At 45.9% G+C, this 27,177-nt stretch overlaps 2 protein-coding genes across 3 annotated transcripts in view; one reads left to right on the forward strand and one right to left on the reverse strand.

The window, feature by feature from the left end:
- The window catches only part of LOC137862000 (C-signal-like), a 176,021-nt gene that overhangs the window by 31,055 nt on the left and 117,789 nt on the right, over positions 1-27,177 (reverse strand). The window lies entirely within an intron of this gene.
- Positions 1,074-27,177, forward strand: part of EDC4 (enhancer of mRNA decapping 4) — a 33,559-nt gene continuing 7,455 nt past the window's right edge. The window contains exons 1-23 of one of the 2 annotated variants that reach the window (XM_068693240.1): positions 1,074-1,232; positions 4,640-4,796; positions 5,918-6,029; positions 6,573-6,672; positions 7,973-8,162; positions 9,212-9,359; positions 9,872-9,976; positions 11,408-11,517; positions 12,062-12,145; positions 12,684-12,779; positions 13,784-13,886; positions 14,316-14,496; positions 15,583-15,655; positions 16,105-16,196; positions 16,869-17,065; positions 18,504-18,592; positions 19,337-19,490; positions 20,828-21,291; positions 22,720-22,821; positions 23,803-23,955; positions 25,357-25,393; positions 26,336-26,516; positions 26,902-27,057. In XM_068693240.1, coding sequence (XP_068549341.1) covers positions 1,154-1,232; positions 4,640-4,796; positions 5,918-6,029; positions 6,573-6,672; positions 7,973-8,162; positions 9,212-9,359; positions 9,872-9,976; positions 11,408-11,517; positions 12,062-12,145; positions 12,684-12,779; positions 13,784-13,886; positions 14,316-14,496; positions 15,583-15,655; positions 16,105-16,196; positions 16,869-17,065; positions 18,504-18,592; positions 19,337-19,490; positions 20,828-21,291; positions 22,720-22,821; positions 23,803-23,955; positions 25,357-25,393; positions 26,336-26,516; positions 26,902-27,057 — 3,163 coding nt within the window. In that variant the 5' untranslated portion in view covers positions 1,074-1,153. The remainder of the gene's footprint in view (positions 1,233-4,639; positions 4,797-5,917; positions 6,030-6,572; positions 6,673-7,972; positions 8,163-9,211; positions 9,360-9,871; positions 9,977-11,407; positions 11,518-12,061; positions 12,146-12,683; positions 12,780-13,783; positions 13,887-14,315; positions 14,497-15,582; positions 15,656-16,104; positions 16,197-16,868; positions 17,066-18,503; positions 18,593-19,336; positions 19,491-20,827; positions 21,292-22,719; positions 22,822-23,802; positions 23,956-25,356; positions 25,394-26,335; positions 26,517-26,901; positions 27,058-27,177) is intronic. The other variant, XM_068693241.1, reaches the window with a different exon arrangement.

The raw sequence follows: 27,177 nt of genomic DNA on the forward strand, positions 1-27,177 counted from the left end.
AGCTGACAACTGTGGTAGCCTGTGGTTAATCTTCATTTCTCACATTAACCCTCAAAGCTAAAGAAGCCTGTGTTTTACTCAAAAACAGACATGCATCACCATTTTTCCTGATAGGCAGTCATGTATCATGATACCTCCTGTAGTGTCCTCCTTCAGCTTGAATTCAGCTCTCAACTCCTGGCCACATTTGTGCACTGTGTTGCCCTTCTTGTATCCATCCGTTTGTTATAATTTGAGCTGGGAGTTGGTACTGCATTTGCTGTGCAGGAATTTTTTTTGTACATGGTTGGCTGTCATGTATCTCAACCCCTGGAGGTGGCAGCATTTCACTAGCGAAGGGACTTCCCAAATTGTTTTTACTCTTTCCAGCACGAGATGGCATGTGAGCGGAGTCACATATGCTTTACCTCCAGTCCTGACTAAGCCATTTGACCCAGTTTTTCGAGGACTTAGCTGCCTGGCTGAGCTCAGGCTTTCCAAGGAGATGGAAGCTGGCACAGGGAAGTGGTGGAGTCACCATCCCTGGAGGTCTTTAAAAGACGTTTAGATGTAGAGCTTAGGGATATGGTTTAGTGGAGGACTGTTAGTGTTAGGTCAGAGATTGGACTCAATGATCTTGAGGTCTCTTCCAGCCTAGAAATTCTGTGATTCCTTTCACCTCTCGGCAGAGCTTGGGGCTGTGCTCTCCAACTGCATCCCAGGCAGCTGGGCACTCAGGCAGCTCTGCTGTTTCCCTTGGAGGAGCCTTTCTGCAAAGCTGACGTTAGGGTCAGGCCCTTTTTGTGTCTGTGGCATGTTTTTACACCCCTGCGCTGCGTTGGTGCTGTTTCAAACCCAGCAACGTTGCCCTTCACCACAGCATAGGGGAAATCGTGCTGGAAGCTCCCCTCAAGGATATTCACTTGGAGGGGACAGGGAGCCTGCTAGAAGCGAGGGGAGGGCCCGGGGTGGCTCTGACCGTGGGGCTGGGGGGAGATGGGGCTGTGGGGAGATATCCCTGAGGGGAGATGGGGCTGAGGCGCTGTGGCCCCGCCCGGAACGCGGCGGCCGGGCCGCGCTTTCCACCCGGAGCCCTGGCGGCGAGGACCGGAGGCGGAAGCGGGGGCGGTGCGGGCCGGGGCAGCGCGGCTGTGGCGGTGTCGGTGCGGGCCCCATGGCCTCCTCCAACAGCATCGACATCGAGGACGCGACCCAGCACCTGCGGGACATCCTCAAGCTGGACCGGCCGGGAGGTGAGGCCCGGGCCCGGCCGCCGCCGCCTCCGGGAGAGGCCGCGGCCCCCTCCGGGGAGCCCCGCGGGGAGCTCCGGGCACCGCCCGCCGGGCAGCGCCGCTCCTCTGGGGCCTCCTGGCCCGGCTCCTGCTGCCCGGTTCCCCCCCGGAGCCTCCCTGCAGGCTCCTCAACGCCCCCCCCGGGTGCCCGCGCTGCCCGCGGTCGCTCCCCTCAGCCGCGTCTTTGTGTGGTGGCCGAGCCCCGAGCTGGCGGCTTCGTGAGGCGTTTATGGGGTTTCTTCTCTTCCCTCTGCCTCCCCGCCTCGCCTTCAGAGGGCTGCGTCCTGCTGGAAGCCGGGCCAGCCAAAAAATCGCTGCCTGGTGCAGCCCTTCGGCCAAACCCAGGCTTAACTCATGGGCCTTCTGCCCAGAAGCGAAGGGTTTGGGGGCACTGATGCCCACTCTGTGCTCCTGCTGAGGAAATGTAGCTCTCAGGTGTCCTCAGAGCCAGCAGCCAGGCTGTCCGTGCCGCTGTGCTGGCTCCCCGGCAGCTGCCCCCTGTGCTGGCTTTGCCCGGCCCCAGGTTGGGCACAGGGCTGTGGGGGACTGGGTGCTGGGGGGAGGCAGTTGGAGTTGTCACCACGAGAGAAAAGAAGCTTGAGTTTCCCCTGGAGCAGCTTTTCTTGCTGGCAGAAGCAAAGGGGTTGTTTACTGAGGATGCCTTACTTCTTGCCATGCTTCTTCTTTCATATTCGCTCCTGTCCCCTGCATCTCATTCTCCGTCTCTGTCAGCTCTAGTGCATAAGAAAGCAGCTGAGAGGAAAAGGAGCACGCAGGCAGTAAGTGGGTCTGTAACCAAGCAGTTCTTAGCAGGAAGCACTGCCCAGGCGGTAAGTAGCGCGTAGACTTGAAAGAACAGGACAAAATAAAGTAAAAAGCGAGAAGACGTGTTTGCCAGCTGAAAGCCTCAGAACATCCTATTAGCGTGTCTGAAGAAAGGGAAGCTTTCAAGGCTCCTGAAAGAGAATAGAAGCAGCTCCATGAATCACGCCTTGTCTAGTGGAAAGTTTCTGCGGTCAAAGTCCTCTCTAGTTCCACTTTCTGTTGCTCCCCCTGTGGCAGGTTTTCCCATCGTGCAGAGAGCAGTGTAGCTATTCTCCACGACTGTCAGCCCTAGGAAGGTGCTGCCAGACCGGCTGCAGGTGGCCTTGAGCAGCGTTTTGTTATCCTGGGTGCTGCCCCAGTAGATGACAAGAATCACTCGCTGCCCTAAAAAGTTTGCAACTGTCATAACACTTCTGTAGATTTTGGGGGTTTGGTGATTGTGCAAACGCCACCCACGATCCCCACACATTCTCCTGACGTGGGTTTCTCTGGGTTTCGGTGTGCATCGGTTGCTGCTTTGGCAGCCACAGCCCTTTTCTGAGGTTGTGGCTGCAGCAAGGGGGAATGAGTGCTACCTGCACCCGCCCTGCTCGTGTGCCAGGTATCGGGGCTGTGCTCTGCTCGGTGCAAAGGAGCATCTCCTGGTGAAGGTGCTGGTGGGAGCAGGAAGCATTCTGGATCCTGACTCTGTTCCTTCTTTCCTGCCTTATAGAGAGGTGATGAACGTAACTGGTATTGTTTCTCTTTGAAGCCAGTGCTAGTCTCGTTAACACTGGGTTATGTTCATGTACTTGCTAAACACTGAGCCTCTTCCCTCCTCTTCAGGACTGTGCAGGCCACACCTTTGCTCGCTTGCTTCCCTCCAAGACTAAGATGGGCCGAGCACATTCCTGCACTTCAGTGTCCTGCTGTGGGGTGTTTCCATCAGCCTCTGCGGAGTGTTTTCTTCTTCCCTTTCCCATGGAGCTGTTGTTACTGTCCACAGAAGGGCAGAGATAATTACGTGAGCCGTTCCTCTTGCTGCACATAGAGGAAAGACTGTGTTGTCTCACTCTGTCAGCCCAGGTGCTTTTTCTGTGTGATTACTGTCCCGCTTTTGGTCACAAAGAATAAATTGCAGCAGGTGGAAGCTGCTGCGGCTGGACCAGCACCCACCACACGCTGTAGCAGTGGTGGGCACAGCCCAAATGCTGCAACAGCAAGCGTGGCACAGGTGGGCTGGGTGGTCACAAGATGTCATTCGGTGACCTGAAGTTTCCCCATTCTGTGTGAGTGCAGCACAGGTAAACTGAGGTTTGCTCCAGGTGGGTGCCCGAGCGGTCTCTGCGCTGGGACGCCCTGTAGCTGCACGGGCCTCTTGTGGCCATGGTGTAACTGCAGATTTAATGACCGTGGACTTCAGCAGGCAGCTCTTAAACATTCCTTTGGCAAGTTCAGGAGTTGTGGTTGCTTCTGTAGACAGCAGTGCTCATCCTGATGCATGAAAGCAATGAAATCTGGTTGGTCATAGAAAGCTCGCCTTGCTTGCAGAGGAGATGTTTCAGAGGTCTGTTACATGTGCCAGTAACAGCGGCGCTCCTGGTCCTGGGAGCAGCCATTTCACAAGAGCTTGCAGCAGTTACCTGGCAACGGTGCGCAGAATTGCGGATTTTAAAACCAGTGAAAATTTGAAGCAAGGAGGTCGCTGAGACAGGTGGCTCTGACTTGTGTGCGCTGAAGTGTAAGTGAAGGTGGAGGGGGTTTGGTCTCCAGTGGGGATTGGTGGCTATTCCCTTGCTAACAGTAGAGGGAAGAGTCTCCTGCACCCCTCTGCTACGTCTGTCCCCTTCTGGAAGCCTTCAGAAGGCGTGGAGGCCACCAGGCAACTTGTTCTTGGCCAAATACGTGAAGGCACAGCTGAAAATCAGAGCAAATGGTTGCTTTGCACAAAATTTGAGTGCTGCAAACTTCCCGTGTGAGGAGTAAACCGAGTGAGAATTGTGGGAATCCCAGAGGCACAGCTGCGCAGCTTCATAGCTGGGTTAGCAGAACACCTGGCTTTTGAGGTCAGGTCTTAGAAGCCAGTTTTGGAAAGTAACAAGTGTGTTATTTCCAACCAAACCCAAGTGCTGTGGCTGACCACCGTATGTGCTTGATGAACTTCAGAGATCTCTTCAGGCACGAGGGTTAGAAATGACACTTCAAGAACCCTTTGGTCCTGAACCTGACTGAGATACAGTAAATCTGAATTATCATCTTAGTTCTGATCCTAGAATATTTGTTCGTTGAACCCAACTTCCCTCTTCTTTCACTGGTCTTTCTGGTCTGCTGTGAGTGCTTGTGTGAGACCAGACCTATGACTTCACTCTTGTATGTGATACAGGTTTCTTATGTGGGAGGTCTTACGCATCCTTTTTAGAGAAGAACACTTTTTCTAACCAATTCAACATATTCTCCCTGATAGATCAGAAGAACCTGATGAAAAACATCTGACGGTAGTGTGTTTTACACAGCGCTATTTCTTTTAACGGATACTGTGCATGGTTGGTAATGTTTTTTCCTAGGTTCGGTAAACGAGAACCAGAGACCATCAAATTCCTACAATGGAGACCTGAACGGACTGCTGGTGCCTGATCCCATCGTGGCCAGCGATGGACCTTCTTTGGCGAAACCGGTGCATCGCAACGTTTCTCTGGGAGCCTTACAGGAGAAGCAAGTCATGTAAGTGTTGTTCAAAAAAGGCTGGGAGTGAATAGAAAATGGCTAAAAATTGGTTCTGCTGGGCCTGGACGAGCATGCTGGGGATCTGATGGCAAGTTTTACATGGAGTTCAGCTGATGGTTGTGAGCCAGAGCCGCTGGTCCGAGCTTTTGTGGTGTTTGGGATGCTGAGGCACGCAGCCTGACATCCTTGCTGCTGTTCAGGAGCTGAGGAATATTGGCAGAGCTGTTTAGGGAGAAGAAGTGCAGGGCTGGACACATGACAGACACTGCAAGTCAGGATGGAGGTGTGTTAGCAGGGCTGGGGCTGAAACTCAGCATTCTCATGTAGAATTCCAGCTAGACTCCTGCAGGGACCCAAGTTACCCGAGAGGTAACTTACACCAGTTTTGCACTTGTCAGAGTATTTCTCCCCCCGTGACTTAGAACAGCTGCACCTCCTCAGCTAGATGTCTTCCCATCTCTGCTGAGTTGTGTGTGTGCACTGGTGTGTTTGGGACAGCACACCAGGTTTTACTGTTTTTCCTTCTATATGCAGGAGAACATGTGCATGTAGAATAGTTTGGGCTTGTTCTTTGTCACGGGAGTAATTCCAAACCCAGAACCGCTATCATACATCAGTCTAATTAGCGTAATCATTGGCTTTGTGCACTAACTCTTCTTAACATCAGAGCTCCTGTGAATACCTTTTATTTGGGTTTTCTCTGTGTAGTTTCGAGAGGCGATTCTGTGAGACCATGAGCGACATGCTCTGTTGATGACGTTCAGCTGGTTGGCTTTGGTCTCTTTGCACCTTACAGTGTTGGATAGTAAGCAACTTTAAGGCTACTTTAACCAAATTTAGGTCTGTGCTCAAGTCAAATAGGCTAAGGGGCTGTAAGAAGAGTGAAGGTTTTTAAGCTCAATAAACGAGGTGTTTGGCTCTCTCAAACCTGTGGTATACTGGGAAGGGAGACTCGTAACTGAAAGTAATTTCTGTTGTCAGTTGTTCAGCTCAAACCTCCTAGATGCACAGATATTCCTTCTGTGTTGCTGTTAGCATTATGAACAACAAATACCTGACCTCTGTTGTCTTCCTTTGGAGTCCTGTCTCATCTTTTCTTCTTTGTTTTTTCTTAAAAGCTGCCTTTCTGGTGATGACAGCTCCACTTGCACAGTAATATCAGCAAAAGATGTGGAGATAGTGGCCAGCAGTGATTCCAGCATCACAAGTAAGGCCCGAGGAAGTAACAAGGTAAGGAACATGAGAAAGCACAGTTCTGTCTATTCTTTTTAGTTACATCAGTTCAGCACTTGAATATTTTAAACAGAAATTACAGTTGTCTTTCCTGTGTTGTAGAAGCTTGTGGTTAGGTAGAAATTTGGCAGAGAGCTTAGCAAGGAGAAAATAATTGAAGCAGCATCTTGTAATTGATTGTTATTGCAGAGCATGGCCAAGTTACCTTCTAATTCTCAGGAATAATCAAATATTCCATATTGTATCATTTTACTCCTTGATGTGCAATGAATGAAGGGAGTTCAGATCATAAATGAATACTGTACCGTGTTATCCCTGTGTGGTGGTTTTACTAGGGTGGGCAGCTGAGCTCCACCACAACCGCTGCCTCACTCCCCCTCTCCTCAAAGAAGAAAGAGAAAGAGAAAATACAACACAAAGAGCTCAAGGTCAAGCATTACAGACCTTTCCTAGAGGAAATCATATATTTGGCAAGTTTGTTCCAGGAAAAAGTTTATTCCTGACATTTCTCACAATTTTTTTTTCCTTTCTCTTGAGCAGGTGAAAATACAGCCTGTTGCTAGATACGACTGGGAGCAGAAATACTACTACGGCAATCTGATAGCTGTTTCAAACTCTTACCTGGCTTATGCCCTTAGAGGTGAGGTACCTGCTTGTCTTGGATGTGATTTCTGTTGATTTGTGTAATTATTTGTGTAATGAAATAATTCTGTAGCAAACAAGCTTCTTTGTCGCTAAGCACAGAAGCAGCCCCATGGTAATTTGAGCAGATAGATGTTTGTGGTGGATTTGCTTGCATAAATTTAGAGTTGAGCTTAAGGCTAAATTTAGAGGAGGCAAAGAGCAGTGTGGATGCAGTATGCTTTGTCATAGGAAAGGAGAGAAAAGCAGGACAACACAAGGAAAGATTGTTTCACAAAATATATGAAACAAACGAGCACTTACCCATCTGAAATGTCTCTTTCTGCTCCCACACAGTGTTTGGGACTCCCTTGTCTCTTTCCTTTCTTCTCAGTTCTAGCACCCATCAGTTTCTCCGGCCTTTTATGAAAGCCACTACTCCACTTCTGCATTTTTCTTAGCTGAGGTTATCCTAGAGTAGGTGTTTTTAGGATGCCTTGCCTCCTTTTGAAGTATGAAAACTTGGGTGCGGTAAAAGTATGGAAAGCTGAGTGATCTGCCAGGGCTGCCTTGGGCAGTTAGAAGCAGAAACAATATGGTTTCCATAAGACTGTCTGCATATTTGTCTGATATTTGTCTGAAATGGAAAAGCTGAAAACTTTGGTTAGAATATGCATGCAGTGAATCACATTATTTTCAGCCACGCAAGCCAAAAAGCAGTGCTTTTTCCCAGGTGAATGATTGTGCTTTTTACGTCTCCTTACTGGAGATGTATTTGAGCTACCTGCCTCTCAGTGACTCCTTTTGTCCAGTTACTGAAAATGGAATTGTCGTTAAAATTAATTTGTTGTCAAAGAAGGTGAATCTTGGAAGTTTGGTAGCTTCATAATCATTTTGGGATAAAGATTTAGGTATTTTGTTCAGTGAAAGAGTCTTTCATGAGAATCGTGAGATTGACTACATTCTAAGCAGAGCATCTTAGAACTTGTGGTACTCAAGAAACACTACAGAAGATCTTGGGAATTAAGCTGCCCCTTACAAGGCAAGCAAAATCCCTTTTGTTACTGTAGTTCCTTTGTGAACCGAAGCTGAAAAATTTGGTGAATGTTTTTGCACATATACTGGGTCTTGAAAGGGCTTATTAGAGGGGTGTCTACTGATACGGGTTTTCCGTTTTTCAGTGTGCTGCCAGTTGATGGCAGCTGGTGGCAGAATGGATGCTGGAAATGACAAGTTGACATCTGGGGGACAAAGGCAGCCCTGCAGGGAAACCACCCAGATAAATAAATGGTGACTTCTTCCTTTTGTCTTTTCTGCAGCTGCCAGTAATGGCTCCGCCATGGTGCGAGTGTTGAGCATCAGCACTGCTGAGAGGACCTTGCTGAAGGGATTCACGGGTGGCGTGGCAGACCTGGCTTTTGCTCATCTCAACTCCAACCAGCTGGCGTGCCTGGATGAGGCTGGCAACCTTTTTGTCTGGCGCCTGTCCATGGATAAAGACAAAATCCAGTATCTTGTCAAAGCAAGCCTCGCATCAATGTTTTTATAGGGGTTACATGTGAATGCAACCTCAGAGTTGCAACCTATTTCATAGCCTTGTCAGAACAGCAGCTTGCAGGAGGGAAATCAATAGTTCTGCCCATCCCAGAGAGTACCAGATGAGTGTGTTTGATCAGCCTGTGCCTGTATTCTGCACTTCAAGCTGTAACTTGAAATTGTAGGGGTGACATCTCTGTGCTCTGGTCTAGTAAAAAGTAGTTCCTGGTCTCCGCAAAAGTAGCCCAGAAGGATTTTAGTGTCTGTACTTGCTGGTCTTAAACATGGACAGTGTCAGCTCAGCCATGTGACAAAGTATTTTACTCATATTTCTCTGGTTCTAGCTCTTTACTTCGGTTACTTTTCTGAGGAAGATGCAATACTATCCTCTCGCTCAGTAACTTCCTTCCAAACCTGTCACTCTAGTTCTTTTGGTGGTATTTTACTGCTCGATTCATTGCCCCAAATAATTTTCTTTTAAATGCTAGGAGTGACTTTTCAGTGCTTTTGGGAAGCACATCAGTCTGTGGGATGTGGTGTGTTAAGGTGTGGCTTCTGAATTGTAATTGTATACAATCATTCCAATAGCAACTGGAGCAAAGGTGGTTGTAGTTGTTTAAGAACTGATTTGTATGGATGGACCAGAGCACTCAGCCTGGGGTAATATGGTAGCTTTTCTGTCTTTCTGTGTTGTTGCAATGCTAGCTGAAATCATTTAATCTGTCCATCAGCAGTTGCATGGACTGCACGTTCAGCATTTGCTCCTGTTGTGCTTATTGCTTTCCTGTCTGCAAGAAAAAATTATGAGAACTATTAACTTCTTACTTTTACTTTTCAACTGAGAAGAAAAGTTGCCTGCCTTTTACTTTTAGCAGAGTACTTGTAGCTAATTTCTTTTTGAATCTCAGTAAGCCAAAAAAAATTGAGGTTTAATAGTATTTACCAGAGGAGCAAACCTGAATAGGTTATTGCTGAATATCAGTTACAGCCAGAAAGTTTTGTTTCTTAACTGTGGTGATCAGAGAGGAGATCTTGGTGAACATCAAGCGGCCTGACAACACCCCACTGAACACCTCTCGGAGAATCATCTGGTGTCCTTTCATCCCAGATGATAATGAAGAGAATGGTGAAGAGGGAAGTCAAACGCTGGCATTGCTGCATGAGGACAGGGTAAGGAAATGTTGCTTTTGAAAGACTGACCCTTATTACCATTAGAGGGAGAGAATCTAATAAAGAGTCCATACGGTTAGAGATGTCAAGGCTTCTGCTTAGTCCATGCCGGGGATCCTTCAGTAACGAGATTCAGGATTCCTCTCACCTGAGGAGAGGTGCTGATCTTTCTCAGGGGCTCGGGAGGAAGGAAAATGAGAACTTTTGCTCACCACCAAATAGTGAGGACCACTAGCAACAATGTGGAGGGCCAGAGGCATCACTCATTTATTCAGGCTCGGCCAGTAGCCAGGGGAGGGGCTGGTGAGCAGCAACGATGATTTTGACCAGCAGTACTTATGTACAGCTGGGTGCCAGGAAAGCATCTAATGGCCAAATCAGGTGGGGAAAGGAAGGTTTGTGTCACATAGTTGCCATTGGGCTGATATGTCAGGTAAAAATGTGAAATTCTCAACTGGGTCAGACCAATGCTTGTAGAAACAAGCCTATGTGTATGCACATTTGTTTTCCAGGCAGAGGTATGGGATTTGGACATTATCCGAACAAACAACAGCTCCTGGCCAGTGGAAGTGCCTAACATCAAAGAAGGCTTCATCGTAGTGAAAGGCCACAGCACGGTATGAATCTATTTCATTTTCTTTACTACTGTCGCAAAGGTGATCACTGCACATCATTTAGGTTCTCTTTGGGTTTTAATGTGTCAGGAGCTGGAGATCTTAGGACATTTTGCTGTTTAAAAAAAAAAAAATAGGTTCTTACCAATCCAGCCTATCACCCACAGCCTGCTACTGGCTACGTGCATGAGTTAGTGGTAAGTAACTTCTTTTTCAAGAGCCAGAGTGGGTTTGTAGTCATTTGCTTTGAGTATGGCTCTTGAAACACTGTTGTGGTTTAACCCGACCGGCAGCTCAGCACCCCACTGCCCTTCACTCACCCTCCCTCTCTGGGATGGGGGAGAGAAACGGGAAAGTGAAGCCTGTGGGTTGAGATAATGACAGTTTATTAAGACAGGAAAATCCGTCTAATCTACTAATCTGTCTAAAATCTATTACTAAAATGTGTACAAACAAGTGATGCACAATGCAGTTGCTCAGCACCTGCTGACCGATGCCCAGCCTAACCCCGAGCAGCCACCCCTATAAATTGTTCAGCATGACCCCAGATGGTATGGAATACCCCTTTGGCCAGTTTGGGTCAGCTGTCTTGGGTCCGTCCCCTCCCAGCTCCTGCTGCACCCCCAGCCTGCCCACTGGCAGGACAGAGCGAGAAGCTGAGAAGTCCTTGGCTTAACGTAAGCACTGCTCTGCAACAATTAAAAAACATCAGCGTGTTACAACACTTCTCATCCTAATCCAAAACATAGCACCCTGCCAGCTAGTAGAAGGAAAAGTAACTCTATCCTAGCTGAAACCAGGACAAACACCTCTATTTCCAAGAGCCTGTTTGACAGCCTGGTCTGTGTTTGAACTCTGTTACGTATTCTGGTAAATGGAACACCTAACACTGTTGTTTATTGCTGGATGAGAAAGGGAAAACTAAGCCCATTGTTATTTTTCTTTGAATCCCCTAATGATTATAGCTCTATCTGTCAGCACAGTGAACAAGACCTGCAGCTGAGCATTCAGAAGGTGATATTTTGAATATAAAAGACAACTGCAAAGGATCAATTTCTTAAACAGGATAATGACAAAGTAATTGTATCACCTAGATTAAAACAAAGTACTTAATGCTCGTGAGAAACCAGAAAATCCCAAGTGAGTTATATTTATAACATGAGTAATGGTGGGAACAGTAGCAGCATAATCTATTGCACTTAAATTTGCTGTTTGGATTGTTAATGATTATTATTACAAGAAAAAAGTCCTTGTCGGTTTTTCTTGGAAGTTTTAAGTTGTCTAGTGAGACATATGTTAGAAATCACTGTGATCTTGTGAACAAGCAGATGTTTTATCTGCTTGTTAATCAAACTCCTATGTGAAAAGAGTATTCTCTCTCCTTGAAGAGCTATAAAATTACTTTTCTGTGTCTTTTTTTCCTCCTTGGTTTAGTACCTGAGCGAGGGAGCGCTTTCTCCAGATGGAACTGTGTTGGCCACAGCAAGTCATGATGGCTTTGTCAAATTCTGGCAGATCTATATTGAGGTGCAAGATGAGCCAAGGTAACTTGAGAATTAAAAAATGAAGGATCTTACTGCGCTGCGGAGCTCAGCTGCATTTTCTTTGATAATTGTTTTGTTACAGGATGACCTGCAGTGGTTATTCTCAGGATGCTATAAAAATGCAGGGTGAATGTAAAGTAACCTGTTAGTGAAGAGTTCTGTTTTATCACTGAATATCACATGTGCTCACAGTTTGGTGAACTTAGGGAAAAAAACAAAGAGCTGTGTCTGAAAACGTGCATTTTGTGCTTTGTGGAGGTTTTAGTCAAAGTCGGCCAGTAATTCTCTCTTGCAAAAAAGTCATTCTCTTTTACAAAGCAGAAAGCTGCTCTGAGCTGTTCATCACAATGTTGAAATCTGTTACATATTATGTGTTTGTTAAGATACCATACCAAAGAGCAGGACATGACTTTATTTTTGGTCACTGTCTATGGCAGCGTGGTGTGCTCTCTTTGGACAAAGGAAAACGTGGTCAGATCCCACTTTTTAGCTTCCTCATTTACCACTCCATGCACACTTGATGTTTTCTCTGATTCTTTCCTAGGTGTCTTCATGAGTGGAAACCACATGATGGTAGGCCTCTTTCCTGCCTGCTCTTCTGTGACAACCATAAAAAACAAGACCCAGAGTAAGGCCCCAATCCTGTATTTTGCATATCAGAATTAGGTAGTGCCTTTGAACTCTGCCTTTGGAGAGTTCCTTGTAATTGCATTGTACTTTTAAAAATTTTGCTTTGTGGCAGGAGCAAGTCCTGTTGTCTTTGTAGTAAGATGTAGTAAGTGTAGTTAAGTCTAGTGATGGAGTGCCCTGGAGCACAGCCTAAAGTTACCTTAATTCTAGTGTCAGTTCCATGAAAGTAGTGACAGTTCCAAGTTGATGGGTCGTCTTGGGTTTGTGATATGGTCAATTTTTCCTGGCCAAAAGGCAAGGCCTTTTGTCTTTCAAATGTCTACTGTAGTTGAGTAGCTGTTTTTTTAATTCTTTCTTCAATCAGTTATGGTCATATAGTTCTTGAGATCTACAAGAGCTATACTGGTTTCTAACCTGCCTTGCAAACAAAGATTTTCTGGGAACTTTGCTGTGACATGCTTGTGAGGAACTTTTCTGTGAAATGTCCTGGTGGAACAGGTGCTTGCTCATTAAGACCAATTCTGTTGTGTCTACAGGGTTCCTTTCTGGAGATTTCTCATCACAGGAGCAGATCAGAATAGAGAACTGAAGATGTGGTGCACTGTGTCTTGGACGTGTCTGCAGACTATCTGGTAGGTGTTTATATGCTCACTCTCCTGGAGGGTTGGTTTTTCTTTGAGAAATTGTAACAAAGCTCTCAACTTCCAGCTATCTACTTTGCAGAGGTGACCTTAATCTCCAGTGGAGTCTACTCCAGCCTGAGTTAGAACCTCATCCTTTGCTGATCTTAGATGTTTGTTGGAAGCTATGAGGGCTGTGGTAGACTGTCAGGTTGGACTTCTGTAAGGCAGGGGAGGCTGATCCTTTTACGCACTCTCATTCATGTTACCAAGACCTCTTACCTTCACTTTGGTCTGTAAAGCGTACGTATAGCTGTAGCACTAGGAGAGGAATTCCAAATTGCACTCACTGAGTGATTTCTTCTGTAAAAATACTAGATACCAATCTAGGATCTCTTCCTACTATTACTCTTTCTGATTTAAATTTTGAGAAGCCACTATGTCAACAGAGCTTAAGCAGTTCTATGAGGCTTATTTGCTGAGCCATATAGGTCCAGAAGTTCAAATTATATCATAGTCCATCCTTTCACTCAGCTTGCACTGTTCTTTGATTTTACTTTTTTGCTGGTAGATTGTGGCATCTATGATCACACGCACATGTAGAGCCCCTTCTGAATTGGCATCTTAAAATGAGAAGAACGTGGCGTACAGCTGAGTGCTGCTTTTTCTATTCCATACTGCAGAAGTCCAAAGCCTATTTTGGTTTGGTGGATTTTTGTTCTTAAATCTGTAGCATTGGCTCTTACCCTCCTATGACTGTGGCATATGTTAGGTAATGGCAAACTGTCACCTTTCATATAAATGTTCAGAATCCATAACTTGATTCTATTCTGTGATCTCCTTTGCTGGTCTTGTGATGTCAGCACTGATTTCTGGCAATTATCCTTTTGTTTTAGTGGGTGGTGATTGCGCTGTAAACTCATTAAGGTGCATTTTAACTAATTCAAAGGAATTGTTGTGGTTGTGCTAATATAACTTACTTTCTGTACCTCCTCCCATCTTGTTTGTGGATCTAGCTTTTCACCTGACATCTTCAGCTCCATGAGTATTCTTCCCAGCCTGAAAGTCTGCCTGGACCTCTCCGCTGAGTATCTGATACTGAGTGATGTGCAGAGAAAAGTAGGTGGCTCATTTTTTGCTGGCTGTGTGTGGGTATCAGTGACAGAAAAAGAAGCATTTTTTGTGACTGGTTCTGCTGCCTATATCTAGGCTTTGCATGTTAATAACTAAAAATGCACAGAGGTTGGCCTCAGCTATTTCAGTATAAAATGACAGATGGTGACAATTCAGCTGATTAATCCTGAGGAGCCTTAAGGATTATTTCTCACTCCAAAGTAAACTTATTTGAAGGAACCTATGTCTGGCACAGTAGGACTAAGTTCCTGATCAACACTAACTCACATAGCAGTGTGGTTCCCTGGGATGTCCTCTTTCAGATTGAAATGTCGCAGACCTTATTCCTTGTGTTTTTCCTGTGCTTTCAAATCTTTTTCAGGTCCTAATGCTGTGCTCTGAAAGCCCTGTGACTTACATTTCTGATTGTTCCAGGTCTTGTATGTGATGGAGCTGATGCAGAACCAAGAGGAAGGCAAAGCTTACTTCAGCTCCATCTCAGAGTTCCTCCTCACCCACCCAGTCCTGAGCTTTGGCATCCAGGCAGTGAGCCGCTGCCGGTTAAGGCACACTGAAGTGCTCCCAGCAGAAGAGGAAAATGACAACTTGAGTGTAGGTAGGTGACAAAGAACATTTGGCTGCTGTCTGATCAGGTTGTCTTTCTTGACTGATTCTGGCTTTCTCGTGAAAGGCTTGTTGGTTCTTCTGGGCAACCTGATCTAGTGGACGGCATGATCTTTACGGTCTCTTCCAATCCAAGCCTTTCTATGATTCTTTTACTCTGTAGGAAATGCATCTGTGCAGCTAGAGCACTTCAGAATAGCACAGTGGGGTGGGTTACAAGGGACCAAGCCCGTGGAGAATTGTCTCATGCAAGCATTCCTTGATTGCTGCATCTCTTTGGCTGTTAGCTTGTTCCTGACCACCTACCTTTTTGTTATTAAAATTTTTAAAGATGCTTTGAAAAATATCAGCATATTAGCATGTTAGAAATATTCCTGGACTATCAGAACAGCCCTGTGATATGCCTGTTCTACGTAATTAGAGTTAATTCATGTTGTTGATATTAGAGGCATGCTGCTCTGAAACGCAGAAAGAAAAATGACTGATATGTTTAGCAAGTCAGGAGCAGAAGTGGATGAAGCTTCAGGTCGCTGATTGGTGTTTAGATGATTAGGGTAATTTGCATAGGAATGCTTAATTTAGTCTCTTTTGGGGGATTTTTCCTTTCTAATTGGACTCTTTCTTTCGTAGCAGTGAGAGTGATACAGATCGTGGCTGAATGTTGTCAGTGCTATCTAATGGGAGATTTTTGCAAGGCTACAGTTATTCAAGCCAGGAAGGATGGGTCATGCTCTAGTGTGAACTTCTGTATGATATAAGCTAGTGTGTCTGTTAAAATATAGCCAACCAATCATGTCAACGGGTAGTTTCAGACCTCAGCTTCCCCCACTCTGCCTTGTGAAGTATACTCTTGCCTTCCATGGGGCTTATTTGATTTGATTAGAGGGAATTTGATTGCTCTCACTTTGGAAAGTAAAAAGAGTGCAGGATACACTTACCAGGGTGAATTTACCTCTGAAGTGGGGAAGTGATGAAGCTGTGTTGTTCTGGTTCTCTGCTATGTCCTCTGCTCTGATGGTTTTTATAGTAGTTTGTTGTTTCTGTCCAACTTCATGTTTTACTTTTGTCTTATTTTCAGAAGGTGCTCAGGGAGCAGGGGCTGTTGAGTCAGCGGCAGGCGTGCTGATAAAACTCTTCTGTGTGCACACTAAGTGAGTATGCCTGGCAGCTACCATGGGCAGTGGTCCTTATCCTACACTGACCTGTTAATTTACAGATTTATTTTGCTCATAAGAAAAGCTGCTTGGACCCCTAGCAACTTCTAGCTGTGGTGTATTCCATATGTCCTTACCAAGAAGGGGCTCAGCATGATGCCATGGCAAGCTAGTATTTTTGGTGCCATGAGTACACAGTGATTTGAGAGTTCTGCTGGTGTGTAAGTCCTGGGAAGCACCTCTCATGTGCTCTGAGTGCCAGAACTGGGTGATAGAGCTGAATGGGGATCAGCTTCTGCTTCTTTCATCACAGGTAGAAAACACTAATGCATATTCCAAGGAAGTCAGTTCCCTTAAGAGTTTTCTAACCTTTAGACTTTTCTTGGTGATTCCTAAACTAATCAGAGACGCTTCCTTTTTATTTATTTATTTATTTTATTTTTCAGGGCCCTACAGGATGTGCAGATTAGATTCCAGCCTCTCCATAGTCCTGATATGAGTGCATCTGTGCCTTCCCATGGCTCTCATGAAGAATTTGGTGAGTGTTTTTGTTTGGTCAATCTTCAGTATTGCTGAGTTTTTAAAAGTTGTGATTTCTTGGCAGAAGGGTAGGGAGGCAGGAGGAGTGGGTTGGTAGGCTTATGGCAGCTCTGGGTGTCTCTCAATAATAGTGTCATGGTATAAAAGGTTCTCAGGATGAACCACTTGGTTAGAGCCCAGGGAGAGTACAGAGCATAGGGATATGTTAGGGTAGGAGTGCTAACGCTTTGTGTACACTTGGGTTCACCTACCTAGGTGGTCTGGTGCCAGAAACACAACATTTGTCTCTTGTCAGGCAAAAGAAATCACAGTGACACTGGAGCTTTGGGGTAGAAGAGACTGGGCTGTGTGTGGCATGCTCTGGTGAATGGTTCATTCACCATTCTGGGATGTGGCCATTAAAACTGGCACTGTGTTCAGAGGAGAAAGGAGGGTTGGACCTCTCATTATCGAAGATCAATAACATCTACTCTTTAGCATACGAAGAGTAAGCAGAACAGAGGTTTGCCTTTCCCGTAGCTTTGATTAGTATGTTGCAAGGTTGTTCCTCGTTCCTTTGGAATCCGGAATCTGGTATGGCAGGCAATGATAGAAGTTCATACTTTGTGGAATTAAAACTTTACCTTTTGGGGAAGTTCCTGTAAATTGATTTGTGTTTCTCTCTTGGAAGCCTTTCCAGACCACATAGCTGATCTAGGCACAGAAGGGCTGGGATCTGAAAAAGGATCTGTTCATGGCTCTCAACCAGACTTGCGACGTATTGCTGACCTGCCTGTACCAGCAGACTTCCTTGCTCTCTCAAATGATGCCAAACCAAAGTTGATGACTCCAGATGCATTCATGACACCGAGTGCATCTCTTCAACAGGTAATCAGAGGAGAGTGCTGATGGTGGTGGTGCAAGGGATGAGTGTGGATTTTGATGCTTTTGGGAACTTTCTCTAGGCAGGTGGGCTAGAGGTAGGCAGATAGGCTAAACTGACTCACTGCTGTGCTTTTAATCCAACTGCATAAGGACATGTTGGCACATCTAAATTGCTTAGCTGGTCTATATTTGTGTCGCCAGTGCTGTATTGAGGTGCAGGACTGCTGGTGTAGCTGTGCTGTATAGAAATGTGTGTGTGCTAAATAACTATCTGTGCTGGGAGACTGCTCTTACTGGTTTACACACATTGTTTGGGGTTGGGAGATAGCTACAATGGCAGAAAACCCTGTCAGCGTGTGCTATGCCTGCACATCCTGTCTGACAGGATCCTCTGAGAATGCACATCTAAAATGATCAGGTAGGTAAATGTTTTGCATGAGATCTGCAACTTGGTAGTCTGGTTAGCTCAGTGAGTTCTTTGAATCTGACACAGCAGACTTGAACTCGTGTGGAAGACTAATCTTCTATACTCAGTTTAACAACTTCAGTATTGGGAAGCATGTGAATCATTCCTTAAGGAGTTGAAGATCTTTGTGAAGGGGAGCAAAGTCTCCTGGTGACAAACCCTAAGCAAGTGTCAGTGGAGCTCTGATGGAGCAGTCAGAAAACACTGAATTCCTCTTAATGCTCTGTCATATGTGCATGGCCTGCTGTGCTGTATCATGCACCTTTGGGCCCTGCTGGGCATTTGTAGAGGCCGTCTGGCACCAGCAGTGTGCATCTGCATAACTTAGTGCAGATTTCCACTACCTCTTTTTGGTTATGCCAGCAAATGTAAGTGCAGGAGCTTGATGTTTCTTGGTCGCTCTGCATAGAAACTGCATTTTAGTTTGTTTTAAACCCATTCACATGCTCTTGCTTTTTAGCTCTGTGCTGACTGTGTAATGATTCTCTGCACTGAATTTGTAGCTGTTAAGTTTTTCGTCCAAGTGTTTGCGGTATGGGAGTAAACAAAATATTTTAAAAGTGCATCCTTTAATCTGTTGATCTGCAAAATAACAAGGTGTGGATTCCACTGGTGAGAATCTGCGTCTTCCTCTGAGAAACGGATTGTCAGCAGTTGCTTGCCATGCTGATATGGTTCTTCCAGGCAAGGAGGAGAGTGCTTGTGAGCAGCACTTGTGGCGTGCATGTCCTAAGGCAGGGCTTCCATCTCCAAAGAAGGAACATATGATTGTCATCGCAGTTTGTATGTGTACTGGAGGAGCTTGCGTGAAGATGGGCAGCATGTAGAAAAGTGCAGAAATTGAGTTTTGTCTTTTTTGTCTTCTCTGCCTTTGCCAAAGACTTGTCAAAGAGTTCTTCTGGAGACAGTGATCTCAGGTTGAGTACTGTTTCTGTGTTATTCTGCTACATTTTACCCCTGTATATTTTCTTGTAGATCACCGTATCTCCAGGCAGCAGCGTCAGTTCCCTGACTGCAGTCACAGCCATGAGTAGCACTTCTGTCACTGATGCCTCTATGTCCAGGTAAATAGAGCATGTATTAAATAATACAATTGCAATACTATTCTTCAGTGTGGGGCAGAACTGTGGTGCATCCTGCAGGAGAGGAGGTTGTTACCGGAGTTAGAAACTGGTCCAAGTCCCGAAGTCCCTATATGGGCAACTGTTTGCATCTCTGATGCAGCGTGGAGCATGCCTGTTGTTTTTCCAGGGTGCCAACAACAGTGTTTCATTTGTGCCTCACAGGAGTTCTCTTATTGCATCTCAGTGTTGTTGCTTTACATGCTTCTCCCAAAGGGCTGTCATTGTTTACAGGTAAGAGAACACTGCAGCCACTGAGGAGCAGGGAGATAATTGAGACTGTTAGGAAAATTTTACTAGCATTGAGGTGGCTTGGGCTGCATAACAGTGAAAAACTTCACTTCTCGGGGCTGGAAAATGGACGAGGACCTATCATATAGTGCACTGTTTCTCCCTGAACTCTGTACGGTGTGAATTGAAGATGTAACAAGTCCGATTACGATGCCCATCTCTTTCTCGTTTCCACATGGTCTTTCTTTGAGCTGTATGGTGGCTGGGAGATGCATTTGCTACTTGATAGGCAATAGCTGACCACGGTGGAAAGGAGGAAGGCTTGGAGAACACTTGTGAAGTTTGGGTTGGGTTCTTTCATTGACCTGTGGATCCAGTCTCCTCCCCTTGAGTGTTTGATACAGACCTGTATGGTTAAGTTGGCCTGCTTGATTTGTTTGTGTCTATTTTCTGCAGGCCATCAGAAGACTTGACTGTGAGCCCCAAGATGCAGCTGGACACCAGCCTCACGCTGAGCAGCAGTAGCAGCAGTCTCCAGACCAGTCCTAGGAGCCATTCAGTTCTTATCCCGGGCCTCCCTGACAAGCTAACACCAAAGGCACCTGTTCCAGTAAGGCTCCAAATGTTGCTCCTTCTTTCTCTGTGGGCCTGTACAAGCTGAAATTAGACTTACTTGGATATTAACATGGCCAACATCCGCCTTTTGGAAAATACAGCTGCTGACACAGATCTGCAGACAGGTTTACCAGTATTAATGGCACTTGACCTCAGTGTCAGCATGTCTCTGAAAACTTGAAACAGTTTTAGCTTGTGTTGTCGCTATCAGCATGGTTAGAACTGGTCAGCCTTTGTGTTCAGAGACAGTGCTACCTGGGAAGGCTTCTTCCTCCTTGTTGATCTTACAGGTCTGAAGTAATCATTTCCTATTCCTAATGTTTTCTTTCCAAGTGTGATGTAAAACAAATTAAGACAAACAAAATTGAAATACGCTTTCAGTCCTGGAGACGTTCAGTGTGTGAGAAAAATCTCAAATAATTTTATTCAAACGGAATCTCCTGTGAAGCTATTTTATTCGTGATTGCAATGGCAGGTGTCCTGCCAATTAGGAGTGCATTATAGCAAACAAATCAGAACCTTTTAGTCCCTATTACCCGATACCTGATCACCTCCCCTGTTTCCGCATTGGAACGCTCCTCTATACCATATATGTACAATTTTTCTTTTTTTTTTCAACGCTTTAATTTCTCCCTTTTCCTTTTTCTTCCTTTCTTATGTTTTGAGAACCTGTGATCTTTGTTTTACTGTTCTCAGACTGCTCAACCTGTTTTTCTCAAGCTTCCACCTTATTTTGGAGCAGTGAGGCCTTCTACTGCCCACTTACCTACTTAGCATTTCTCCTTATTATGACTATACAGCTACCTTGCAATACAGAAAATTAATTCTCTACTGCAAAAACACAACTTAGTTTCTCACAAGTGTTAAAACTAATTTCTTTCAGAGAGTAGATTCTGGAGCGGGGCAGGGAGGTAGAGCTGGTCTTGCATTTCTGTTTGAAAGTGTGTTTGAACTAGCATTGACTCAAGTGTGTTGTTAGTCCAGCTTGAGAGGCAGTTAAATTCCTGGCTCTAATTCTGTATTCACCTCCATACAAGTCAAGGAGAATGATGGTTGAAGGAAGGTTATGTGCTCTGAACGGTCAGTGAATATTTCTGTGCCTTTAGCTGATAGACGTGGAAAAAATGTGCTGCTTTTGCCCTGCAGTCATATTACAAGTATTGGAGTCCTTCTTCATGTGCTGACCAAAGGGGGAGCACAGGGGTCACATGAAGAAAAGATACAGCTGGCTTTTTCCAGAGCTGGTTGACAGTGGCTGGTTTAAGAAACTGGTGAGTCTTGGGGTGTCTCCACATTACCCTGAAGGCTCTTGTTTAATTTTTTTTAATTCAGGTCACACCAGGAAATTCTTCTCTAGCACTGGAACTGCAGGAAGTGGAGCCCTTGGTGGTGCCCCAGGCTTCTCCCACCCGTGAGCGTTCGCCAGATGTCATTTCCTCGGCTTCCACAGCCATGTCCCAAGATATCCCCGAGATTGCTTCCGAGACCTTGCAACGCAGCTTCGCAGCTGCTCCATCTGGGCTCCCTGCGGAGGTGCTGGAGCCCAACCATCATGCAGACAGTATGGCATCTGCTGCCTCAGCCTTACATTTGCTGTCTCCGAGGAACCGGCACAATTCTGAGCATAGCCACCACTCCTTGGACATGCCTCCAGTGGAGGTAGACAGACTGAATGCTCCGTCGTTACTGGAGACTGCTTTAACTCAGGAAAATGCATGTTCTGACAGCGTTGTGGGTCAGCCATGGCCAGCAGCTCCTGACATAACCAGAGAGACTAGGAACAGCATGGCAGACAGGTAATCACTTGGGTGTCTTACTTAGGGCAATTTCTTCACAGTTCGCAAGTTGCTGCCTTGGTGAAAAGCTCTTAACACTGTGATTAAACTAGAACAGTTTTCATCCCTCCTTTTCCTTAAAGGATCAGATGAGTCAGCCTTCCTGTGTATAGACTGTGTTCTGAATTTCCTAGGTCAGCTCTAACAGTTTGTGCTTTCTTACACACCTTTCAGAATGAAGGATCTCTTAAGGTGAAGTCTGCTTTGCTGGCCTTCGTGTTCACCTCAGAAGAGACTAGAGCAGGGCTTTTTTTTTTTGTATCTCACCTCTAGACATAAAACTGGTTCAAGCTAAATTCACCTCAGGGTGATCTCCCTGCATGTCCTTATTGAAAGGAATCAAATAGCACATAATTGACAGGTGGATTTATAGGTTAATTGTGTTCCTCCTCTGTGATTGGCTTTGTGCAGCTAGCATTATAAATAAAGTGCTTTTAAAAGTGAGGAAATGAATTACAATGCCTGTGTGGAATAGGCACGTAGGATGGGGCAAAATCATGTCTGCTCGCTGGAAGCAAACCATTATGCTGGGAGCACTGCTAGAATTCACTACAAAATTAGTGTCCCCATCTTCTAGTTGGACTGGAATAGCAAGATGCATCTAGCACCTTCAGAGTCTGTCTAGGCTAGGACTGCGTGTGCCATGAGAGCCTTGTCACCAAGAGAAAGCCCTCACAGCTGAGGATGCTGTTTTAGGAAACAGTCTTGATTCTGGTGGCTGTAGGGAAGTCACTGAGGCTCTCTCTCTCCATGCAGTGTTTTTGCTTTTGCTCATAATTTGAAGTTCAGAAAGTAATTCTGTGGGAGTTCACAACTCTGCTTAATCCCACTTTGTCTTGAATTGTCTTGAATTTGTCTTTGAATTCTTCAGGGTTTCTCATATCAGAATATCAGATTGGTATCTTTGGTTCTGAGATATTCCACTTGCGCATGAATTTGATTTTTTTTGACATTGTAGCTCAGTTAAACCACCAGCATATGTTAAGTAACAAATGCTCACTTCTATATAAAGATCCTGCATGATCAATTCAAATAGGCCTGCTTTGTGGCTTAGGAGTGTGTGCAGTTTATGTTCAAAGCAGCGGATTATCTACCTCTCTTGCATGGGTATTTGTTGGGACATTATGTTCATAGTTAGTGCCTGAAGCATAGCTGAGCTGCTTTGTCCTCTTACAGCCTCCTGAAAGACGTGGAGAAATTTAGTACCTTTAAACAACACTTGCTGCTCTCAGGATCTGTGCAGATGGGTTTGCTTTGGTTTTATTGTTGTTGGGTTTGGGTTTTTACTACTTCTATCAGGATCTCCCATGAGAAGTGGGGTGAACAAACAACCAAGCTGAAAGAGATTTTAATTATGGGACTTCCTTTTTTTTTATTATTATTCTTTAGCCCAAGGGATGAAGTTGAAGAAAAGCACAAGAGCTCTTCCTATCATCGACACAGCTACCACCTGCTGCAGCATGACAGCCAGGATGCTAGTGCAGAACAAAGGTACAAGAGTGCTCAGCCCCCTCTCTCGCCCTGCATGGACTCAGTTCAGGCTGCATTCGTGCTTCTGTCCCCAGCAGGCCTTCACGTGTGGGGTGAATGTCTTTGCTTTGTCTCCTGACTTACTGTGTGTATGCAGTCCAGCTTCTGTAATGTTCTGGTGACTTCAATTGATCACAATTGGCCTCCAGACACTGTCCAATTTACTGTCTGTAGGGGAGGGTTTGGCTGTGCTTCCCCTAAAAGCATGGCCAAATTTTGTTTAATTACTAGTGTAACCTTACTAAGGGAGCAGTTTGTAAATCCTGTGCCTTAGATAAGGTAGCAAAGTTATCGTAGGAGTCAGTTTCTTCTTTCTGACATCTTTTCTCCCTCATGAGCCACCCTAAAGCTCCATGGGCAAGTCCTGTGTGCCTGGTGAGCTCAGACCTGTTTGACATCTGAGGGTTCATTCATAATCTACACTTTAATTCAGAGTCTGTATTGGATGGCTGGTCAGCAGCTGAAAGACTCCAAGGCACTGAGGTTCATGCAATTCCTGGGCTCATTCTGATTCTCCTTGGTTCCTGCAATACTTGCTGCCTTAACCGCGCTCTCTGTAAAACTCCAAGGTTATGCTGTGCTTGGGTTCCCTGCTGGGCCAGTGGATGCATCCTAGGGTTTATATGCTAGTGTGTGTATGCAGCAGGAACAGACACCCCTTGCCATACTGCCCAAACCACAGCAGTCTGTAATGCAGAGACCCTGCAGGTCCTGTCACGCAGCACTCATGCTCAGCCTTGGCCAACCCAGATGAAAATGGAGCAGCCTCTGCTGAGCTCCGTAGAGGTCTCTGTGTTAAAGATCAAGGTGGGAGGCATCCTCAGCTGGGTGACTCTGGACGTGTGTGGATGCAGAGCAGAGTGCAAGCTCCTCTCCTTCTAGTGAAGGCTGACGGTGTCCAGTACTGCAAGTGACGTCCTCTCCCCTGCTGTTCCTTCATAGTGACCATGATGATGAAGTTGCAAGTTTGGCTTCTACGTCAGGTGGATTTGGTGCCAAAGCGTCTACGCAGAGGCTGCCTGTGAAGGACTGGAAAGCCAAGGCATCCCCTCGGGCTTCCCCAAAGCTAAAGCGGAAGGGCAAGAAAGATGACGGGTACGCTGGGCTTGCCAGGATACGAGGGGCTGTGGGACCAGCTGTGCAGGACCTGACAGAGCTAAGAGCAGCAGGGCTAGGGTCTGAGGCTGGGCTCTGGCCGAGTGTTCCCAGCTCTCATCCTGTTTTGCAAACAGGAGCGACCCCACAGAAAGTGTTGCTGGCTACTCAGACATGGGCTGTGTGTTACTTTGAGGTGGGGGAGGAGGTTGTGCCCTGCCTTCCCAACTGGGACCCAAAATCCAAAGTGTAGCCTGGGCTTCAGAAGAATTTGTGGGGAGGTAAATTACACATTGGGTGGGGGACACGGGATCCATTTGCCAGTTTCATTGAAGGCTTCATTGGAACTGTGACACTGAGTGTAGCTTAATAAGGCCTCGATTTCTGGTTGGCTTTTGAACGCTGGCACAGTGCCCGTGTTCAGCCATACCTATCCTTTGTTACCTGCTTGCTGCTTTTGTGTGTTTCTAAACGTGCCCATATGAATGTCCTGCAAGGGAAAATTGATGAGTGGAAAGAGCTGCCCTTGGCAAATTAGGCCAACCTGTCTGCATTAACGTGAGGAAAGTAGCACAGCTTCCCTGAGGAGCTTTTTCCTCTTCTTGTGTTCCCATGGCTCCATGATTTGGACTTCTAGCTGTGCACGTTACAAAGAAGATGGCTTGTGGTGTTGAAGTTCTGGCTGTGGTCCTTTGCTGTGACACCCAGAAGTTCTTAGCATCAGAAATGCCTTTCATTTTTCCAGCCTTAGTCCTTTTAAAATTGCTGAATGGATGCTGTCTGGGAAATACAAATGTGTACTTTCCTTCTAGTAGCGTTTGTTCATAATTTGTGCCTTTGGAATTGTACAACGTTAGTGGATTCGTTCAATGTTTTTCTTTGTTGTGCTGTATATACTGGAATGTATCACTGCTTTCTCCACCTTCAGAGCTGGAATCATTCTAGATGATTTGAAACTCATTAATTCTGTATTTAACAAGTGGGTACTGGTGTTTTTTTTTTCCTTTCCTAAATATCAGGAGACCTTCAAAGGCTCTTTGGCAAAGCCTTCCCTGGCTTTGAATTTGGACAAGACTGAGAAATCAGTGTGTATTGTTCTTTGAACAGTTCTCATTAAGCCTTGGCTCAAATCTGTTGTGTGCTGAAAGCAGCCGTGTGAAGGGACCAGTCTGTAAGGATGTTAAGGGCCTGGAAATAGTGGAAATGTTGGAGTCACAGTGCTGTGGGGACTGGGACTTCCTTCCCTTCCTGTTGCTCTCATATTATACTAGGCAAAACAGAAGCACGAGCTGGGTATAAAACCTAAAGCAACCTGTGAAGTGGGGGATCTGTTCTGGCAGAAGACATAATCAGAGCAATTAATTAACATAATTGAATTACTGCTTTTCTCTTTGACTCCAGGGATGTGAACCAGTCACCAAGATCATCCAACAACCAGGTGAGTCGGAGGTGCTCCTGCCATCCCTTCCAAGGGCCTGTGCTTCAATTCTGTTCGCTGTCATGCTGAAGACCTGTGCCATGGGCCCCCTGCACTTGGGCTTGGCGTTGTTCCGGTCTGTGACTTGTGCAGCAGAGAAGGAGCTGCTTAATGTTATCCAGACTGGTGGCTTCCTTTTCACTTCTGCGTGTTGATTTGCATTTCTGTGTTCTCACAAGCCCTGCTCCATCCAAAATTTTACCAGTCCTTTCCTCCTCCCTGTTGAGACAACTTGCATGCGTTGGCAGCAGGATAAAGTGTTCCCAGCAAAGTGAGGATCACAGTGGGACTGGCTTGTTGGAGTTACTGTTCCATGTTGGTGGCACTTTTGTGTCTGTTACAAAATGTGCTCAGCACAGTTGTCTTCACTTTTTAAACTGCTCTTATATGTGTGTGTTTCCTATAGACTTTTTGAGCAGCTGAAGAGACAATCATAGATGTGTACTTCTCTGGTTGCTTGATTATTCACAAATAAGTGAGAGAGCTGAAAGAGTGCTCTAGGAAATCTCCTCCTTATTCTACTTATTGCACAGCTCTTTCATAAGCATTTGAGGTCCTTATTCAGAGACCTAAGCCCACTCTCTCCGTACCCGGCCGAAAGTGAATAGGGTCTGCCTTCTGATTTCTTCTAAATGCCAAAACTTTGAAGGGGGTCTTGATTCTGAACAGTTCAGGATATTTAAAGCAAACATTTGTGAATTCCACGTGGACACTTCATATACCTTGCTTTATCAATTTATTTCTTGGGATTAAATTCTTAGAAATAGGCATTTAAGCTGGCCCAGTTTCTGCTTTGTGTGTTGTGCTTCAGGCTCCAGCACAGGGCTCAACTCAATACCTACCAGAATGCTTGACTGACCTCTGATCCTGTTAGAAATGACTGCTTGTCCTCTCCACACACAGGTGACACCGGAGTTCCAGGATGAGCTGATGTGTATATTGAGGAGCCAACAGCGGGAGCTCTCTGAGCTGCGCCAGAACCAGATGGAGCTGCTGCAGAGACTCACTGATCACCTTGATGCCATTCAGAGCTCCCTCATGGGCCATGTGGAGAGGGTGATTGACTCTCAGCAGGAGCAGGAGCGTATCCTTGTTTGCAAATGGTGCATGGGAATTAGGGAGTGGAAGGCTGCAAGGCAGACTAGAAACGTGAGGGAAGCTGAGGAAGTTCAATGATCTTCGTAGCAGGGGCCATAGGTGTCATAAAAGGCCTGGATGCCATATAACTATTTCAGTTCCTCTCACTCCCTTTTCAAGGGAGAGAAATTCAGAAATAGAATGGAGAAGAACTGCTACTTTGTCTACGCCCCTAAATCTTCAGGTAACCTGTGATGGCCACAAATGCTGCAATGCAATTCCATACAAGTCAGTGGAACTATTGCCATATGCAAGTGCCCATCCTTCTAGGATGGAAGTGTTGAGGATAGGGAGATCTGCTGTTTGTGATCCTTAACGTGCATGCTCGTTAGAGAGAAGACTGGACCGAGCACTGACGGAAGGACAGCAGCGCAATGGGCAGCTCCAGGAGCATCTGTCTCAGCAGCTCTCTCAGTCCCTTTCCACTGCTGTGTGTAACCGTCTGGAGAGGACCGTTCGTGAGGAGATGAAGAAGACAGTACCCCAGTGTGAGTTTTGCTGTATGGGAGTGGTGGTGCTCCATGAAGTAGGAGTTAGGTTACAGGAAGAGTAGACATTGCACTGTGAGCTGCTGCGGGCCCCACTGTAGTCTGAGAAGAGTTGTGGGG

The sequence above is a fragment of the Anas acuta genome, chromosome 10, assembly GCF_963932015.1.
Source record: "Anas acuta chromosome 10, bAnaAcu1.1, whole genome shotgun sequence".
Taxonomy (NCBI): domain Eukaryota; kingdom Metazoa; phylum Chordata; class Aves; order Anseriformes; family Anatidae; genus Anas; species Anas acuta.